Source organism: Cetorhinus maximus, chromosome 9 (genome assembly GCF_964194155.1).
Source record: "Cetorhinus maximus chromosome 9, sCetMax3.hap1.1, whole genome shotgun sequence".
Classification (NCBI taxonomy): Eukaryota; Metazoa; Chordata; class Chondrichthyes; order Lamniformes; family Cetorhinidae; genus Cetorhinus; species Cetorhinus maximus.
Window position 1 is genome coordinate 129,111,109 of NC_135887.1, and position 19,643 is coordinate 129,130,751.

The window sequence follows — 19,643 nt, forward strand, 5'->3', positions numbered from 1 at the left end:
TGGCCCCGACTCTCCCTGCTCCTCCTGCCCACACAGGTGGCGCTGAGCGCTACCGCTCTCGCCTTATGCTGGATGGGCCTTATTTGGCCCGCCAGCTTCAAATGGTGGAGCGGAGCCGAACGCGGGCAGCAGTCGGCTCCGTGACCGCCCCCGCCCGCTCCCACTGAGCCCACCTGACGTGGGAAAAATTCAGGCCATAATTATTTAGATAAATAGACATTTTCATAACAAAGCCAGCAGTCAAAAATTAAAATAAATTTGTGGCCTAAACATGAATTAAAAAGAAATGATTACAAAAGTTATAAAGTGGAAAATACTATCATTAACTAAGGTATAAATATTATACGTAGTTTTTGCTTTTAGAAGTATTGATTAATAGTTGATATTAAATCACTAATTGTTCTTCGTGCCTTATGTTTACAGTCCTTCATAAACAGCCCAGAGAAGTATGCCTTTGTTTGCTGGAACTGGGAAGAATAGCTTCCAGGTAAGATTACATTTCCCTTTTCTTCTAATAAATAGAAACAGGATCATTTTCACTGCATTAACCACTCGACCTAGTGCTTGCTGCCGACATATGTTGCCATCCCTGCCAGGCCAGTAAATAGTGCAAAGAGATTTTCAAGATTGTATTTATCAACATCTTATGGGCAGTTCTTTAAACAGTTCTCTAGATTGCGATGTTATGGCTTACTTACCACAAAGCAGTCAACACCACAAAGATTCACTGATTTTGCTGACCACATGGCGAGAGAAAACAGAAAGGATTATTTTTCTTGCTACAGGTTAAGGATATATTTTAGTTGGAAGCTCGCAAAAGTTTTGGCTTAAATTCAAATATGTACAATAACCTGTTAAGTTATGGGTGCACTCATACAAATAAACTGTGAAGAGTGACTTCAATAGCACTTTGAATGCATTTTATTCACCCATTCAGCAGATGCTGTATTCCATCTAGAGGCATTTTGACCTCCAAGTAAAATTAATGATCAATATGATTTAGTAATTGAAGATTATTTGCGCTTGAAAGGAGTTGTATTGCCTCAGATATCTAAAAATTTGTTGTTACTTTTTCATAATGTTAGGGCACTAGAGTCACAGACAGAGGGTCCAAGTTTGATTCCCATATTCATCCGGCCTTTGAATTTAGCTGCTCTCTTTACATGAATTCATCATTGTTCTTGTATGATTTTCAGCACAGCTTGAAAACTCTTACTCTAATTATATAAATATAGTCATATGACAATGATTAACATGGAGATGTTTCTTTTTTGTCTATGGCTGGAAGTAGGGATACAGGTAAGACCATATTTACTGTGCAAAAATGGTGGCAGGACACCTTCTTAAACTACTGCAGTCCTTGTGGTGATGGTGTTCTGACAATGACATTAGTTAGAAAATTCACCAAAGACTAAGATAACTTTATATTGCAATAGAGGTAGAACATTCATGACACCTGTACATGCAGGGGAATTGACTATAAATATTTCTGGAAATATGCAGCAGGTCAGACAGCATCTGTGGAGTGAGAAACAGAGTTAACAGGACTGATTCTTGCAGAGTCATGGAGACGTTGCAGACCTTTAAAAATGGTAGGTAGGACCAGATTCCAGGATTCCCACTGCCACTCCTGGGACCCCGATTTTCACAGGATAAGGCGTAGTGAGCCTGCACCCTGCACTCCCCATCTGGCCTGCTCTATTGCAGGGTAGGCATCTCCTAGCTCCCCGCAACTTTTGTAAGTCGGACCAGCTTCTCCATGATTAGTGGTTCACAGCCCCTCTGAGAAGTTGTGAACCATTGTCTGGATTCAGAAACCTCTTGAAAGATAACTTCAAAAGTTCTTGCCCATGTCCACATGCTCTGTCCATGCCAACTCATGTCCCCTACCCAACCCCCTATGGCCCCTTTTACCCTTCATACCAACTCATGTCACTTATATACTTATTTACCCAGTATACACCCTGTACAGAACTAATGAACCCTAGGGTAACAATGGTATGTGTGGAAAGGTTGTTGTTAGGTTCTTTGTTGCTATCAACTGTGCCCTCTCAATTGTTCTTTCCAGGGGAAAGGTAATAAATTTGTACTTCTTGGTAAACATATCTTGTGGCGCAGTGTGTAGCATCCCTATTCTGAGCCAGAAGCTCCAGGCTTGAGGCCCACTCCAGGACTCGATGGCCACGGAGCATGCATTCATAACATGGCCTAACAGGTTGATTATAACCCTGCAAATCCTTACAATACACCTAAGCCAGGGAGTAAGAATGGAACAGTCTCATGGTTAGCCATGCTTGATGCAGAGTGATGCCCCTCAAGCTATAGCCTCTGGTAACAGGCTAGTGACCTGTTTCAGGAAGTAGCTATGGAAACAGACTTATGTACTTTGTCTGCCTCATGTGCCACTAAGTGCAGGAGGAAAAATAAAGAAGAACAGTAAACATGGTGGCAGTGATTGGTTTAATGCAACAGTGTTTTGACATCCGACAGATCTGGCAAATGCCTCCACTGGTGGTTTGAAAGAAACCTATAGCGTAAAAGTTCATTGTGGTGATGATTTCACCGTAATGGACACATTTGTCTCTGTGTTATGTTAGTCTGCAGGTGAGGGACCAATAATTGGCACAGCTTAGTGACAACCTCCCAACTGAAGCATAGATAACAAGTGAAGAGGGCGCTCAATGGCGTGCACGTGTGTCAATGCTGTGTTATTTGGGGATTGTTGTGGACGATTGCATACTATTCCTTCTGACTCACAATTCCTCAAATAATGAAATGTTCATGCCCGCATACAGCAATGTCAGCTATGATAAATTCCGCCATAGCAACTGAGACAATCAACAACATTCTAAGTAACAATGTTATTACAATCACCCAGCTTTTCCTTGAGATTTTTCCCTGCTTAGTTGATGCTATGTAACTATAAAGCTGAAAAATAAATCTTTTTATGAAGAGCTTCCATCTCATTGAGGAGGTGTCAGGCTAATTCACATCCAACAACCTGCTCTGAAAACTCTGCTCACACCTGGGATACTCAAGAATCTGGGATATTCAAGACGCCAGAATTAGATGACAGTAGATATCTCGCAGGGTTGTGGGGCTAATGAAGATTACAGAGGTCAGGAGATGCACAGCCTTTGAGAGATTTGAACATAATGATGAGAATTTCAAAATCAAGACATTTCTTGGCCAGAAGCCAAGGTAGGTTATTACAATTGGGGGATGCTGTGGATAATTGCATACTATTCCTTTTGACACACAATTCCTCAAATAATGAAATGCCCATGCCCACGTACAGCAACGGCAGTTATGAAAAATTCTATCACAGCAGCTGAGACAACACACAACATTATAAATAAAACAACTTACAACATCCTAAAAAAAAAATCAATTGGCCTGATCTTCCGACGTTAATGGATCCCTTAAAATATTCCAGGATCTGGATCTTGATTTCTTTTTTTAGAATATTGTAAATTGTTCAGCTTGGCTAATCTAGAGTTGCAGGAATTCAGGAAACCTAGCTTTAAGGAGTGGAGTTCTGAGGTGAACAACATGGAGGCTTCTTGGCGGTTGCAGAAGGAAATAAGTATTCATTTTGTTTGGGTCTACCATGCTCCTTGCGGGTTGCATTCCCCAAATGACCTTACAATTCCTTGTAATGCAGTGCATTTATTTAATCTTCCTTAACAGTATAGAGATGTTGATAGTTTTGTGTTCTGAAGAACTGTCATACGGACTCAAAACGTTAACTCTTGTTTTTCTCTCCACAGATGTTGTTAGACCTGCTGAGTTTTCCAACATTTTCTGTTTTTGGTTCAGATTTCCATCATCTGCAGTATTTTTCTTTTATCTTATATATAGGGGTGTTGATAGTTTTGTGTTCATTATTACATTGTCAGGACCACTGAATTTTAGCATGTCCTAAACAAAAAAAAAATGCTTGTTACACAAAGTTCCATTTGGTTAATAATAGTACATTCAGACTTTTTTTTAAATGGTCCCACAACATCCTCACCATGCCTTCCCTTGGCCAGTGAGGAAATATCTATTCTGTATTCAATGATTATGGCTAACAAGAATTGAAAGATATGCAAATCTTCCTTTATTATCAATTATTTAGTTAGATTTTCTACACAAGGAACTATGAAAAATTGCTAGATTAATTAAATCAAAAAGAGGAAGATTAAGCAGGCTCTTGCACGGAAGCAGACTGTTTGTGTAGTGAGTGAGTGTGAAGCCAGGTATAGGAAAAGGTCCAGTGAGAATAAGAAGATTTACAACATGTCAGCCCCTCCAGACATACAGGAAAAGGATATATTCAGTGTATGTAGTCACAGTGATGCTGGCTGACTTTTCATTAAACAGACTACATGAGTTATTAGCCAAAAAAAGCAATCAGTTTGTAGCTAGAATTTCATTTATGCAGGAATGAAATTCATTTGGATCAATACAATTTGAACCAGTTACTGTTTTATCCCTATTTACTTGGTACCTTAGCTACCATTTACAATGATCCAAACTTTTTTTTTATTTCCTAGCTGCTGCTGTACATACCTATGATGTCAATCAATAACTATGATGAGAATCTCTGAAACCTGTCTTTTATATTCTGTGAATGTTAACGCATCCCCAGCTTACTCTAATCTACAAAGCTCTACTTTCTATCTGAGCCCAAATGTGAAATGTTATTGAGAGTTGCTTTTTCTTCTTTGAGTTTTCCTGTTAGTGCAGCTTTCATATTATAGATAAGTTGATAGAAAATCTAAGAATCAGTTTATATTCACAATCTGAAGTTAAAGAACACCAAACATCTGCTTGTATTCAACCTTTGACTGACAGTTTGAAGTGGTGAATCCTGTGCTTCAGACAGTGTCTAGTTTAAAATAAAACTAATTCTTAAATAGATTTTACGCTTGAATCAAGTCAGAGGCAGTGCAATGGGAAGTCAGTTAACTAATGCACAGATGAATTCATTGCAATTGTCAATCACATTTCTTTCCTTCTCTCTGCTGCACATCATTTTTTTTTGTATGTGCCTACATAAGCATTGACAATTGAGGATTGGACTTGTAGCACGGCATGTATGTCAAAAGAAACATAAAAAATGACGTGTTTATATAGCACCTGTAATGTAATAAAAATTCCCAAGTGTTACAGCCACGTGAGGAGGGGTGAACTGACTCCCCTATTCTCCCATTCCAAGTTTGATCATAACGGTTTTTCTGTGAATTTAGAGAGGATGTGCTTTGTCAATTCTGTAAGAGTCCCAGTGAGGCTGAGCGAGCCAGAGGGTTTGCAGCGATTGTTGGGTTCCTCCGCATCCATGGTGCAATCGACTGCACACATGTGGCCATCAAGGCACCAGCGGGTCAGCCGGGTGCCTTCATCAACAGGAAGGGATTCCACTCCATGAACATCCAGATAGTGTGTGACCACAGGACGCAGACTCTGGAATCCTGCGCATGGTACCCTGGCAGCTCTCATGACACTTATATCCTCAGACATTCCCAGATCCTGAGGCTATTCAGTGCTCCAGCCCGACTGGATGGATGGCTGCTGGGTGACAAGGGCTATCTGTTGAAAAGTTGGCCTCTCCGCCACCCAAGAACAGAGACAGAACAGTGTTATTATAGGAGTCATGCCTCCACAAACGTGGTAATAGAGAGGACCATAGATCTTCTGAAGATGTGCTTCCGACGCCTGGACTGTTCAGGGGGAGCACTACAATACCCCCCAGAGCAGGTCACTGATAGTGGTTGCATGCTGCACTCTCCGCAAACTGGCTCTGGTAAGGGGGGAACTCACTGGAGGAAGAGGATGTTGACGTAGCTCCACAGGCCACAGAGGATGTATCCAGTAGTGAGTCAGAAGAGGCACACGGTGAGGAGAACGCTGAGGGTGTGGAGGCAGACTTCTGTATCCTTCAGGGAGACAGGAATATCAAGGATTCCTTGATCAAATGCTCCTTCTGCTAGGCTGCCAAAGATCTGCTTCCACCTCATGTCAGGGCTGCCGCATCCATCCCGGATGTCTGAAATTACCCTTTCATTTGAACCTAAAGTCCACACAAGTGCCTGTGCGATAAAGTTTAGAGCCACTCATGTTCGGCATTACATACTGGCGTACCCTGCACCAAAAAAGTACAAAGGTGAAGCATATTCAGACCATGAGGACAAAAACAATATTTATTTCATTTTGACAATCCAAAAAAATTAACATCTCATTCTTTAGTCTTAATTCCCAGACCAGAAAACATAAACAAAACATTACACAACAGAAGATCACCCGTGACCAGCCCCTCTTGTGCTCATGGTGCCTTAAACTTATGTTTGCAAGTGCTACATCTTGGTGCCCCGCTCTCACTGGCACCGGCATTGGAGGCAGCCTGAAGGCTCTGGTGCCTTGTTGGCCTTGATGACCTGGGCAGTCGTTCTCTGGCCAGTGGAGCCTGTGCTGAACCCGCCTAGGAGGGAGTGGCCAGTGCCACGGCTGGCATCTCCCCAGTCATCGCAGCCTCATCAGATGCCAAGGTCACTGGCAGAGGGGCAGAGGAGCTGCTGCCGTCATCCAGAGTGCCCTGAGAGGAGCCTGCAGAGACGATAAGCAGCTTGTGTGCCAACCTGAGGCCACTTTGGACCTCCCTGTTTGCCATTGATGGACAGGCACCTAGCTGGGGGACTGGGTACCTCATCCATCTCCCACACTGGTACTGACCACCTGAAGTCATTGCCTGTGTGAGGGCTTGCAGGCCCGAGTGCAACCCCAGGAAGCCATGATTCTGTTCCTGGAGCTGCATCTCCATGAGTGTCGCCACTCTCTCAATGGAGGAGGCAGTGTGCTCGGCCCTGAGGATCAACGCATTGCTCGTGCTCCACATGAACTTCTCCACAACAGAGACCATGGCACGCATACCCTCATGGATCTCCATGAGATCCTCCCACACATACCACTGGACATCCAGCATCTGCCGCCTAATGGACGACTCCAGAGGCTCATCATCTGCCTTCGACTGAGCATCTTCCTGGTCTCCAGCAGTCCTCCGACTGTCAGTGCGCTGGGCACTCTCTGCCTCTGCCTGTTCCTCAAGCGAGTGTGAAGTGCCCTCACTGCTGTGCTCCAACATTCTAGCTGAGGATCTAATGCCCACCAAGGTGCTGGTATCTGCGCTGGTGCCTGGTTCAGAGAGCACATGTAATGCAGGTGCATGTGAAGCCTGGCGGTCCTCTGTCAGGGGTGGCTCTTCAGGTACCTGCGGTTAAGGACGTGCTGGTGGATCTAAGGGAGAACAACAACATTTCATTAGTTTAAGCCATCGCATTGTCACTGTGCATGCTAGGCACCCTGATGAGACAATTGAGATCTGCATCATGGTGCCATTGTCTTTTAATGATCAATGGGGAATCCAGTTTTGAAACTTCCATCAATGATGAGATTACACAAGAATGTTTGCGTCATCCAAAACTCTCACCTCTGCCCTGCACTCTTACCTTCATCTGACACCCCAACCTCTCCATGGCCGATTAACCGAGGTGTGTGGTGCCTCTCCAGCTCCAAGGCATCCTGCTCGAATCTGGATAGGATTAGGAGATTTGGGGCGCTTCCGCCTGTCCGTGACCTTTCAATGTTATTATGTGTTGTCTCCTCCTGAAAGGACAGAGGAGCATGGATTAGTCCAGTCTCTAACCTACAGCACCATAGCAGCCTGGCCAATCCCACTGAGGAACGCCTTGCAGGGCACATCCGAGTCATGGCCCTCGAGCTGCAAGGCACTCAGTCCAAGCAGCCAGGCTCACCCCCTTGGCCAGCTCCAGTGTCATTGACAGTTGGCACTCAGATTCTAATGCCCCTGAACTCCACGGGAGGATGGCCAGACCTTAACACTTCTCCTCACTGATCCATGCCAACAAAGTACTCATCCTTCCCGAGCGCAGCTGGTTGTTAAACCTTTTCCGTCATTGCACCTATGTGCACCGTGCAATGTTGTGACTGCTGACCTGCTCTGCCACCTCCTCCCAAGCTATTTTTGTTAGGTGCGGTGGCCTCCTCCTTCCATCTCTGGGGACAAGTGTGTTCCTCCTGGCAGCTACCTCCTCCAGGAGGACGGTGAGGCACTCATCTGAAAACCTGGGGTGGGGGGGGCGGTGGCCAAGTGCCCACCTGACCTGCCCTCCCACTTGGCATCTCCAGCCACACTTGATGCCATAACTTCAGTGTTCACAAAGCAGAAGATATGTTCTTCCTTGGCAGCCTTCAAGGAGCTGCCTGTGCCATCTTCAAACCGGCCGCCGGGTCGCCATTGGAGCTGTGGCCGGTAGGCCCCCGCCCACCCCTTCCTGACCATTGGAAAGACGTGTTTCCTGCTGGATGGGCCTTATTAATTGGCCAGTCAGCGTGAAATCGCAGTCAGAGGCCCAACGCAGGTGGTGGCCTGTTTCCCGACCGGTCGCGGGCCCGCCAATTCTGCCTGCCTGCCAAGGGTAAAGTTCAGGCCCAAGACAAGTTTATTGAAAGTATGTCCTGAAAAAAAAAATCAAAGCCACCATTCATACGTCACATGCAGTACGTGTACTGGACCCACACATACACCAGTACAGATGGCAGAATAAGAGGATAGGCTTACAATACTTTTACAGTTCATGAATAACAAAACAGAGCAATATATAGTTAGCTGTTCTTTGGCTGCTCTCAGCTTGGTGATTCCACGTTGGGGCTGTTTGTTCACTTGTCTTCTTGGGTGTAGTTATATGGAGAGCAGATTTCTACATTTTATTCCCAAAATGTCTTGGTTCGCAGTAGATTTCTCTTCTCAGGATGTTTACTTTGCAACCTGGACACAACACTTCTGAGAGAGAGAGAGAGAGAGAGAGGCAGAGAGAACAAAAGCTGCAACAGCTTATGTTCAGTACAGCATCATCTTTTGCTCTCTCTCCTGCTTGGTAAGCAGTCCTTAAAGTACCTTGCTGGCTGTATATTGCTGAGAAATTCCATTAGTTCATGTCTGCTGCAATTATTATTTCATAACAGGTAATTGCATTTTGATGTCTCATCTCAGAAACATTTGCTAAGTTTCAGGATGGTGTGAAGCCATTAGGGGTTGGGGTCTTTCACGCTTCCCAGGGAGTTGAGTGTCTGCTTTTCATCCCACTTGGTGGAATGCAAAACTTTTTGTCATTGTCTCTAGAGGGTTCTAGTTCTTTTTTTAAATCCTGCCTGAGAAAGAAAAATTAGAAATCGTATCTTTAAAAAGCACATCCTTGTAACATAAGGTATCCCTTAGGAGCATTTTATAGCAAAGTTTAACACCAGGCCACATAAAGCAATATTTAGGACAGATGGCCAAATGCTTGGTCAAACAGATAGGTTTGAAGCAGCATCATAAAGGAGGAAAGAGAAATAGAGAGATGAAGAGTTTTAGGGAGGGAAATTTAGAGCTTAGGGCCTAGGCACAGCCACCAATGGTGGCACAATTAAAATTGGGGAAGCTGAAGAGGCCAGAATTAAATGAATGCAGATACTTGGAGGGTTGTGGGGCTGGAGGAGATTAAAGAGCTAGGGAGAGACAAAGCCATGTTGAAGTTTTGAAACAATGATGAGAATTTTCAAATTATGGCTTTGTTTGGTCGGCAGCCAATGTAGATCAGCAAGCACTTGGGTAATGGGTGAATGGGACTTGATGTTGGTAAGAACATGGGCAGCAGAGTTCTGAATGACTTCAAGTTTACGGAGTATAGAACGTGGGACACCAGCCAGGAATGCATTGGAATAGTCAAGTCTAGAGCCACAAAGCCATGGCTGAGGGTTTCATCATCAGATGAGCTGAGGCAGGTGCAGAGTCAGTGATGTTACAGAGATGAAAATAGGCAATCTGAGTGATAGTGCAGATATGTGGTTGGAAACTCATCTCATGATCAAATATGACAGCAAGGTTGCGAACAGTCCAGTTCAGCCTCAGAAGAATTGAAATCAGTAGCTAAGGAACTGAGTTTGTGGCAGGGTCTTCCAAATACTCAATTGGAGGAAATTTTTGCTCATCTAATATTGGATCTCGGACAAACAATCTGATAATTTAGCAAAGGGGGGGCAAGAGAGGTGGTGGCGATGTGAAACTGGATGTCATCAGTGTTAGGATGCTATTGCCAAGGGCCAGCATGTATATGAGAAATATGAGATGCCAAGGATAGAGCCTTGGGGGACACCAGGGACAACAATGTCAGAGCAGGAGATGAAGCCATCGTAAGTGATATTCTGACTATGATTACATAGATAAGAATGGAACCAGGCGAGCTGAGTCCCACTTGGCTGAACTACCATGGAGAGGCGATGGAGGATGAGGGGGGTAGCTTACTTTGTTGCAGTCACAGAGGATGTCATTATTAACTTTGATAAGAGCCATTTTGGTAATGTGGTAGGGGTGGACATCTGATTGGAGGAATTCATGCATGGAGTTTTGGGAAAGATGGGCATGGATTTGGGAGGTGACAGCACATTCAAAGGCTGTGGAATAGAACGGATTGTTGGTGATGGGGCAATAGTTTGCAATGATGATAAGTTCAGGGGCTGTTTTTTTGAGGAGATGGGTGATAATGGAGGATTTAAAAGAGAGGGGGACAATAAAAAGAAAGAACCGTTAACAAAATCAGCTAAAATGGGGGTCAGGAAGGATAATTGGGTGGTCAGCAGTTTAGTGGAAATAGGACTGAGGGAACAGGAGGTGAATCTGCTGGACAAAATGAAATTCAGAGGGCATGAGGTGTGATAGGAGAGAAATTAGGAAAAGGTGAGTCCAGGGCTAGGGCAAGAGAGAATTTTAGAGGAAGTTCGACCTAGTGGAAGGAAGAGAAACCCCAGAGGCAGCTCACTGTATGCTCTCAATCTTATTGACAAAGAGGTCCATGAGCTTCTCGCATTTATTGTTTGGTGGAGGAGACAGTGGAAATGGATTTAGGAAGAACAAGCAAAAGAAACAAAAATATTCATTGTATTGAGCTGTTCTGCTAAGAGGGAACTGAGTAAACCTGACAATTCCACAGTTGAGCCTGACTTATGGGGCAAGGGTGAGAAAGGGGGGGTCATTAGCATCTGTGAGTGCTGTGAGTGTCCTTAGAGCTTCAAAATGGCTTATGTAATGCACATGCACACTTGCTGGCCACGGGGGGTTGGAAACAAATCGTGCCATATGGCATTTTGGTGCAGACATTAGCATGCAATCAATGGAAATGTGTCAATCTTTGTGCAGTCTCATTTTGGGGCTCAGTGCTCTGGCCAATGCCCTCTCTTAACCTCACACAGCTGAACATGCGTTCACCAGCAGGAAGGATCCCTGCAAACAATATTAAAAGATATCATCAATTATTCACAAGTTAGCTGTTGGTTGATTTCTTCTGGCCTTTGCTTATGTGAATGTCTGGTAGTTTCTGTCGTTGCTTCAAACACAAAGGTCTACAGGGAGTGGTGTGGTAGGTACAGAAGAATGTATTGCAGACTTCTAAGCTTTTCTGCACAAACCAGCTACTCCCAGATATGGGTGCAGTAGTAGGCATTCCCCATGGAATACAGCATGACAGGGAGGATGAACAGAGGTAAAGCAGAGCAGGACAAGCTGATACAAGAGGGAACAGGAGGTGAGGTAGAAGGTCTCTCAGGAGGCTAAATGTTCCCATGGTGTTCAGGGAGCAATCCTCCAACTCAACCTCTGCGAGAAACACTGTGTGAGAAATCTGTAAGGCCATCCCCACTGAAATCTTCCACATGCTCCATCCATAACGCAGCAGCCTCAGAGCAGGGTAAAGACCGCATTGCCAGTGCCTGTGAGGTAACTGTTGTGATGAACTTCTCAGCATATGGCCCCTTCCAGGCTGGAACTGGAAACATTTATATCATCTTGCAGTTTGCCACCTACTGTTGCATAAGGGAGGTCACTGAGGCTCTCTATTCAAAGAGAGCTAACTACATTTCTTTGTGCCGTGCCAGAGACAAGCAAACAGACTGAGCAAGTGACTTTGCTAGGATTATAGGCTTCTCCATTGTGAAAGGTGCCATTGATTGCACCCCCATGGCTTTGTGGGCACTGCAGGTCAAATCGACCTTATACCGAAACTGAAATGGATTACGCTCCCTCAAAATCCAGCTGCTGTGTGACCACAGGCAGTGAGACGTCCTGCCAGAGGTCCATACCACCTTCGGTCTGTGACATTCTGCTGCGCCAGATGCATTTGAGTCACAACGGCAGATGGTGAAATTTGAATTCAATAAAAATCTGCAATTAAAAGTCTAATGATGACCAAAAAATCTATTGTTGATTGTTGCAAAAACCCATCTGGTTCACTAATGTCCTTTAGGGAAGGAAACCTGCCGTCCTTACCAGGTTCGGCCTATATGTGACTCCAGACCCACTGCAAAGTGGTTGGCTCTTAATGCCCTCTGAAATGGCCTAGCAGGTCATTCAGTTGTATAAAACCACTAAAAAGTCAATATAAAAGAATGAAACTGGACAGCCACCTGGCATCGACCTAGGCACCATAAAAGACAACGGCAACCTCAGCCTTGTCGTCTCTGCAAAGTCCTCCTTGCTAATGTCTGGGGGTTTGTGCCAACATTGAGAGAGCTCTCACAGACTAGTCAAGCAACAGCTTGACATATTATAATAAAAAGCAAAAAACTGCGGATGCTGGAAATCCAAAATAAAAACAAAAATACCTGGAAAAACTCAGCAGGTCTGGCAGCATCTGCGGATAGGAGCACAGTTAACGTTTCGAGTCCGAATGACCCTTCAACAGAACTAAGTAAAAATAGAAGAGAGGTGAAATATAAGCTGGTTTAAGGGGTGGGGGGTGGGTGGGACAAGAAGAGCTGGATAGAGGGCCAGTGATAGGTGGAGATAACCAAAAGATGTCACAGTCAAAAGGACAAAGAGGTGTTGAAGGTGGTGATATTATCTAAAGGAATGTGCTAATTAAGGGTAGAAAGCAGGATGAGCTATCTGTACCTTGCTCGTCCTGCTTTCTACCCTTAATTAGCACATTCCTTTAGATAATATCACCACCTTCAACACCTCTTTGTCCATTTGTCTGTGACATGTTTTGGTTATCTCCACCTATCACTGGCCCTCTATCCAGCTCTTCTTATCCCACTGCCCCCTTAAACCAGCTTATATTTCACCACTCTTCTATTTTTACTTAGTTCTGTTGAAGAGTCATTCGGACTCGAAACGTTAACTGTGCTCCTATGCGCAGTTGCTGCCAGACCAGCTGAGTTTTTCCAGGTATTTTTGTTTTTGAGTCTGACATATTATACTGGCTGGACGGCTGGTTTGTGATACAGAGTGACGCCGACAGCGCCAGTTCAATTCCCATACCGGCTGAGGTCATCCATGAAGGCCTCGCCTTCTCATCCTCATCCCTCACCTGAGGTGGGGTGAGCCTCAGGTTAAACTCACCACCAGTCATCTCTCTCTAATGAGAGAGTAGCCTATGGTCCTCTGGGACTACGGTGACTTTCACTTGACTTCATGGAATCAAACTAACAGATCATGCCCCAGACACCACCATCACCATCCCTGGGTATGTTCTGTCTCACCGGCAGGACAGACCCAGCAGAGGTGGCGGCACAATGGTTTACAGTTGGGAGGATGTTGCCCTGGGAGACCTCAGCATTGACTCCGGACCCCATGAAGTCTCATGCCATAAGGTCAAACATGGGCAAGGAAGCTTCCTGCTAGTTATCACGTACCACCTCCCCTCAGCTGATAATTCAGTACTCCTCCATGTTGAACACCACTTGGAGGAAGCACTGAGGGTGGCAAGGACTCAGAATGTACTCTGGGTGGGAGACTTCAATGTCCATCACCAAGAGTGGCTCAGTAGCACCACTACAGACAAAGCTGGCCAAGTCCTAAAGGACATGGCTGCGAGACTGGGTCTGCTAGAGGTGGTGAGGGAACCAACAAGAGGGAAAAACATACTTGACCTCATCCTCGCCAATTTTCCTGTTACAGATGCATCTGTCCATGACAGTATTGGCCGGAGTGACCATAGTCCTTGTGCAGAAGAAGTGCTGTCTTCACATTGAGGATACCTTCCATCATGTTTGTGTGGCAACACCACTGTGCTAAATGGGATAGATTTCGAACAGACCCAGCAGCGTAAGACTGGGCATCCATGAGGTGCTGTGGGCCATCAGCAGCAGCAGAATTGTACTCAACCACAATCTGTAACCTCATGGCCTGGCATATCACCTGCTCTACCATTACCACCAAGCCAGGGGTTCAACCCTGGTTCAATGAAGAGTGCAGGAGAGCATGCCAGGAGTAGCACCAAGAATATTAAAAATGAGGTGCCAACCTGGTGAAGCTACAACACAGGACTACCTGCGTGCCAAACAGCATAAGCAGCTGACAGAGCTAAGCGATTCCACAACAAACGGATCAAATCTAAGTTCTGCAGTCTTGCCACATCCAGCCGTGAATGGTGGTGGACAATTAAGTAACTCACTGGGGAAGGATGCACCACAAATATTTCAATCCTAAATGATGGAGGAGCCAAGCACATCAGTGCAAAAGATAAGGCTGAAGCATTCGCAACAATCTTCAGCCAGAAGTACCGAGTGGGTGATCCATCTCAGCCTCCTCCAGAGATCCCCAGCATCACAAATGCCAGTCTTCAGCCAATTCAATTCACTCCACATGATAACAAGAAAAGGCTGAAGGCACTGGATACTGCAAAGGCTATGAACTCTGACAATATTCCAGCAATAGTACTGAAGACTACAGCTACAACACTGACATCTACCCAGCAATATGGAAAACTGCCCAGGTATGTCCTGGGAATCAGGGGGAAAACTCTCTCCTGGTTGGGGTCATACTTAGCACAAAGGAAGATGGTTGTGGTTGTTGGAGGTCAGTCATCTCAGTTCCAGGACATCACTGCAGAAATTCCTCAGAGTAGTGTCCTAGGCCCAACCATCTTCAGCTGCATCATCAATGACCTTCCTTCCATCATAAGATCAGAAGTGGGGACGTTCGCTGACACAATGTTCAGCACCATTCTCGATTCCTCAGATACTGAAGCAGTCAAAGTCCAAGTGCAGCAAGATCTGGACAATATCCAGGCTTGGACTGACAAGTGGCAAGTAACATTTGTGCCACACAAGTGCCAGGCAATGACCATCTCAACAAGAGAGAATCTAACCATTGCTCCTTAACATTCAATGGCAATACCATTGCTGAATCCCCACTGTCAACATCCTGGGGGTTATCATTGCCCAGAAACTGAACTGGACTAGCCATATAAATATTGTGGCTACAAGAGCGGGTCAGAGGCTAGGAATCCAGTGGTGAGTAATTCGCCTCCTGGCTCCCCAAAGCCTGTCCACTGTCTAAACACAAGTCAGGAGTATGATGGAATACTGCCCACTTGCCTGGATAGCCTTTGAGAACGACCTTGAGCAGCTCTGGGCCTAGAGGACCCAGCCAAGGACTGCACCATCCCAGCATGGGTGTCGGATGTTTGGACTGGCTGGCTGACAGACAACAGCAAAGGCACAGGCAGACTGGCAGGGATGGGCGGATGAGTGCTGACTTCCTTGGAGGGGACATCAAATTTATGCTCCATGAAGCCAGTGCCAGTTCCTGGAGCCACTTCCTGGAGCAGTGCCTCAACAATAGTAATCTGTTGGAGGAAAGACTGGTAGCCTTCTGTGACACATGTAGCAATCCACAGCCATGATGTTAGCAGCCTGAGCTTGCATGATAGTAGTCTTAGCTTCCAGTGCAGCACAGACATGGGCAGTTGCTGCTTTCGTTCCATTGGAAGCTGGGACATTGGCCACAGATGCTGCATCAATGTTTGGTCCACAAATGTGCAGACAACCTGAGCACAACTTCCTTGTCCAATCTCTGTATCAAATTGGTGCTAGACTCCACAATGCTCTTTGGTGTATACTGCAAGCTTTCTGGCAGACTTGTCTATGTACCAAGCATTTCATTGTGCATAGCCATCAATGTTCTTTTGTAAAACAAAAACAGAATTACCTGGAAAAACTCAGCAGGTTTGGCAGCATCGGCGGAGAAGAAAAGAGTTGACGTTTCGAGTCCTCATGACCCTTCAACAGAACTGAGTAATATTAGGAGCGGGGTGAAATATAAGCTGGTTTAAGGTGGGGGGGCGGGGGGAGAGAAGTTGGGGGGGGTGGTGTGGTTGTAGGGACAAGCAAGCAGTGATAGGAGCAGATAATCAAAAGATGTCACAGACAAAGGAACAAAGAGGTGTTGAAGGTGGTGATATTATCTAAGAAAATGTGCTAATTAAGAATGGATGGCAGGACACTCAAGGTACAGCTCTAGTGGGGGTGGGGTGGAAAGACTAACAGGGCATTAAAGGTATAGATTTAAAAATAATGGAGATAGGTGGGAAAAGAAAAATCTATATAAATTATTGGAAAAAACAAAAGGGAGGGGGAAGAAACGGAAAGGGGGTGGGGATGGAGGAGGGAGTTCAAGATCTAAAGTTGTTGAATTCAATATTCAGCCCGGAAGGCTGTAAAGTGCCTAGTCGGAAGATGAGGTGCTGTTCCTCCAGTTTGCGTTGGGCTTCACTGGAACACTGCAGCAAGCCAAGGACAGACATGTGGGCAAGAGAGCAGGGTGGAGTGTTAAAATGGCAAGCGACAGGGAGGTTTGGATCTTTCTTGCGGACAGACCGCATGTCTGTCCTTGGCTTGCTGCATTGTTCCAGTGAAGCCCAACAGTAGGTGGCAAACTGCTGCCTCTGGTTGTGTACCACCTTTTCCTGCAAGAGGCAGGGAAGTGTGTTATGAGTGTTGTGCAATCTGTTTAGGTGATATGGCTGTCATCGTTGAATACCTGGTAGTATGTGCAATCTGTGAGATGTGGATGTGAGGCTTGCAGCAGTGGGAAGTGTGTGAGAGTGAAGTGAAGAATTTGAATGTTAGTTATGAGTCCTGATTGATCCGGATTGTTGGGAGATGAGTAATGGGGCTGTAGTGAATTGAGCATTGGCTGAGGCTAATGGTACAGTTGGTAGGATATGGCATTTGAAGATGCATTCATTGACCTTGAGCAGTCATGTGAAGTTATTGAACTTCTTGTGGTGCTGCATCCAGTACCTCAGTACTTGACTCCTGGCACTGATCTTCACAGCTATCTTCTACTGCATTTTGACTATATGCATGGAAGGCCCCTTCCTCCTGCGGAAACGAGGCATCTCTCCTCCTTTCCACATTCTCCACAAGACCTCCAGTGCAATGATAGAAACCTTAGAGCCTAGCTGCCCTCTTCCCTATTTCCATTCCTCACTTTTTCCTAGGTTAGGTTTACAATGCACCTCCCCTCTATAGGCTAAGTCAGGAGTTGGCGACCTTTTTACCTGAAGATCTTTTAAAAAAATGTTTACCTAAAATAAAAACTATTGAGAGCCGCAAGATGAAAATCCAGTATTTCTAAATCAAATACATGGAAAATTGCCTAGTGTCTCTGGTAGAATGCATGATTTTTATACATAATAAATATAAAATAAAATACATATATTTAATTTATGTATCAATAGAAAAAAGTTAACATAGATCTAACTCTAAATTTTTGCCTTTTTTTACTTTGTTGGGTCTTTTTTGATTTTTATTGTTTCTTTATACCTCTAGTCTGTGCAGGTTCAGGTTTTATGCATCAATTTGCATGAGTTTTGTGCATGCATATTCAAAAAGAAAATATAAAAATAGTGAAGCATATTAAATTAATGGAAAACAGCACATTTCCACATTGAATTAAAAAAGATATTGACATATAAAACTGAATTAATGCTTTTAGTCTTTGTGTTTTTATAACAGATCTAGTAATAAGTGGATTATTTTACTGTCATTTTGTCAGTGAAGTCATCTTCAAAACAAACTTTAACCTAAAATCTGTAGAATTAAAACAATATTTTCAGTTATTGATTCTCATGAATAAAAAAAATCCTAATAGTACATTCAGAATAATTTATTGTATCAGCTATATTGTAAACAAGAAAGGTCATATTAAGTATGAGACATTAAAAATCTGCATGGGGCTCCAGATCTGTGGACTTCCAAACCTTGGGCTAAGCACTGGGCTTAGGGTAATGACCTGAATCAATAAATGTGGGTGGATTGATGTCAGGTAGGGCAGCAAGCATTTGAGTGGCTGTATCTGATTTGGACCCATCAGGGCAGGGGTGGGTGGAGAATCGATCCTATCTAGGGTGCAGCTATAAAAAATCTATTTCAAATGCTGCAAGCAGTGGTTCCACCACATAAACAATACAAAAACAAAAGTATATTAGGGTTTACTGACTGAGACAAACCCACCATGTCCTCATCCCTAGAAGATATAATTCGGGGGTAGTTTCAAAATAAGGGGTCTCTCATTTAAGACAGAGATAAGGAGGAATTCCTTCTCTCAGACGGCTGTAGTGTTATGGAATTTTCTTCCACATCGAGCAGTGGAGGCTGGGTATTGAATCTATTCAAGCTAGTCAGAATTTTGATTGACAAGGGAGTCAAGGGTTATTGGGGGCAGGTAGGAAAGTGGAGTCAAGGCCACAATCAGATCAACCACAATCTTGTTAAATAGAACAGACTCCAGGGACCGAATGACCTACTCCTGCTCCTAATTCTTATTTTCTGTGCAGAATACCAGACAATGTTATTCACGCATTCAGTGATGATAAGTGGTATTTACAATTATTATAATATGGCATAAATCAACAACCGATGTCCATTTATTCTCCCTGACCTGGAAGAGAATAAAATATAATGAAGGTGTCAGCACAACATACAGATAACTTTTAGGAGCATGTCTTATCTCCTCATTTTTTATTGCCATTTTTTTCTGGAAAGCCTGGTACCACTCTACCTAGAGGCATGGCTGAAATTGGAAATTCAGCAAGAAGGAATTGCTGAGCTCAATGCATGAAGTACCAATTTGCTGTGCTGTCCTGCTACTTCCATTGTAATGGATAAAAAAAATCTGTTCTAAACTTCAGCTGCTGTAAAAGTAGCAAAGTATTGAAATAGTTGAGTCAGCGCCACGTGTCAAAGCCCTTTTTTGTTTGCAATCAGTAATGGAGTGAGTCATCAGACACATGTTAAAGTTCACTTCAGAAATGGGTTGAATAATCATTCACTCAAACTGGAGAAGTGCTGAACAGGGGGTGCAATAAACTGTTTCCTAATATTGTACAAACAATGAATATTTTTTTCAGGTCCGTTACATCCATTCAACAACTAATGGCATTGCACTCACATGGATTAAAAATTGCTAGATTTATTCCACTAAAAATTTTCCTATAATCCAGCAACATTTAGGTTTAATATTTAAATTATTATAGTGGCATACCAAAGGGGATGGCAGGTGTTTCTCCCATCATTCTCAAAACTCAGCAAAAACAGACTGGCTGAGGAATTCATTGGCACAGTATTCAATTTTCAGACACCAAACAGGAAAACGGGGTCTATATACTACTTAACCAACAGACCTTAAGGAGCCTGCTGCAGCTTTCCATGCAAAAGGTAAGTTTTTCTTAAAAAAAAGATACACCTAATTGAAGAGCTACTTGGAGCAGGAATGCTCCCCTCTGGCCCCACTGTAGTGCTAAAGACAGTTGCTGGCCACT

General features: G+C 44.2%; 1 protein-coding gene across 4 annotated transcripts in view; it reads left to right on the forward strand.

Annotated features, from left to right (window-relative positions):
* gas2a (growth arrest-specific 2a) overlaps positions 1 to 19,643 on the forward strand; it is a 234,078-nt gene that overhangs the window by 103,837 nt on the left and 110,598 nt on the right. For all 4 annotated transcript variants that reach the window (XM_078549532.1, XM_078549531.1, XM_078549534.1 and 1 more), the window contains one exon: positions 424 to 487. In XM_078549532.1, coding sequence (XP_078405658.1) covers positions 424 to 487 — 64 coding nt within the window. The remainder of the gene's footprint in view (positions 1 to 423; positions 488 to 19,643) is intronic.